Genomic DNA, 511 nt, shown 5'->3' on the forward strand with positions numbered 1-511 from the left:
TCGACACCGGAGCCTGAGCGGGGATTGGAGGAGCGGCGGCAGGAAGGCGCGGCGTCAAGGACACCCATTACTGAGGGGGACAACCAATGGGGTGGCCAGTGGACGGTGAGCGTGGGGAGAAGAGCGAAGAGGAGGCAGCAATTGCACGATAGATCCCCCTCCAATTCCGAGTCTCCGCCAACCGCTGGACCATCGCGTTCGCCGCGCATAGCCCCACTATGCGCACTGATAGCAGCGTCGACGAATCTGCATGAGAACAGCCTGAACCTCAGCAGAATGGACAACAATAATTGCCTTGAGAAGACTCCGCCCCGCAACGTATTGCCAGTAGGGGCGGAGCGACGACGCCGGGAGACATCGCCGGAGGACCGCGCGGGAGGAGACGTCGGTCATGGTGCTGGAACAAGGGTAAGTGCCGAACGTCCGAGTGCTCCCGTGTATACTCGTGGTGTGATGTCTCGACGGGGAGCAGCCGCGTCACCCACCGTGCCACCGCGAGCCGATCGTGGGG

The 511-nt window shown here is 62.8% G+C and overlaps 1 protein-coding gene across 1 annotated transcript in view; it reads left to right on the plus strand.

The window, feature by feature from the left end:
- The window catches only part of LOC108760986 (uncharacterized protein DKFZp434B061), a gene marked incomplete at both ends in the record, with an annotated part of 9,212 nt that extends 8,804 nt beyond the window's left edge, over window positions 1-408 (plus strand). Inside the window, one exon of the mRNA XM_018507310.1 lies at window positions 13-408. Coding sequence (XP_018362812.1) covers window positions 13-408 — 396 coding nt within the window. The remainder of the gene's footprint in view (window positions 1-12) is intronic.
- Between the last annotated feature and the right edge of the window lie 103 nt (window positions 409-511).

This window comes from Trachymyrmex cornetzi, unplaced genomic scaffold, assembly GCF_001594075.2.
Source record: "Trachymyrmex cornetzi isolate Tcor2-1 unplaced genomic scaffold, Tcor1.1 scaffold2326, whole genome shotgun sequence".
NCBI classification, from domain to species: Eukaryota; Metazoa; Arthropoda; class Insecta; order Hymenoptera; family Formicidae; genus Trachymyrmex; species Trachymyrmex cornetzi.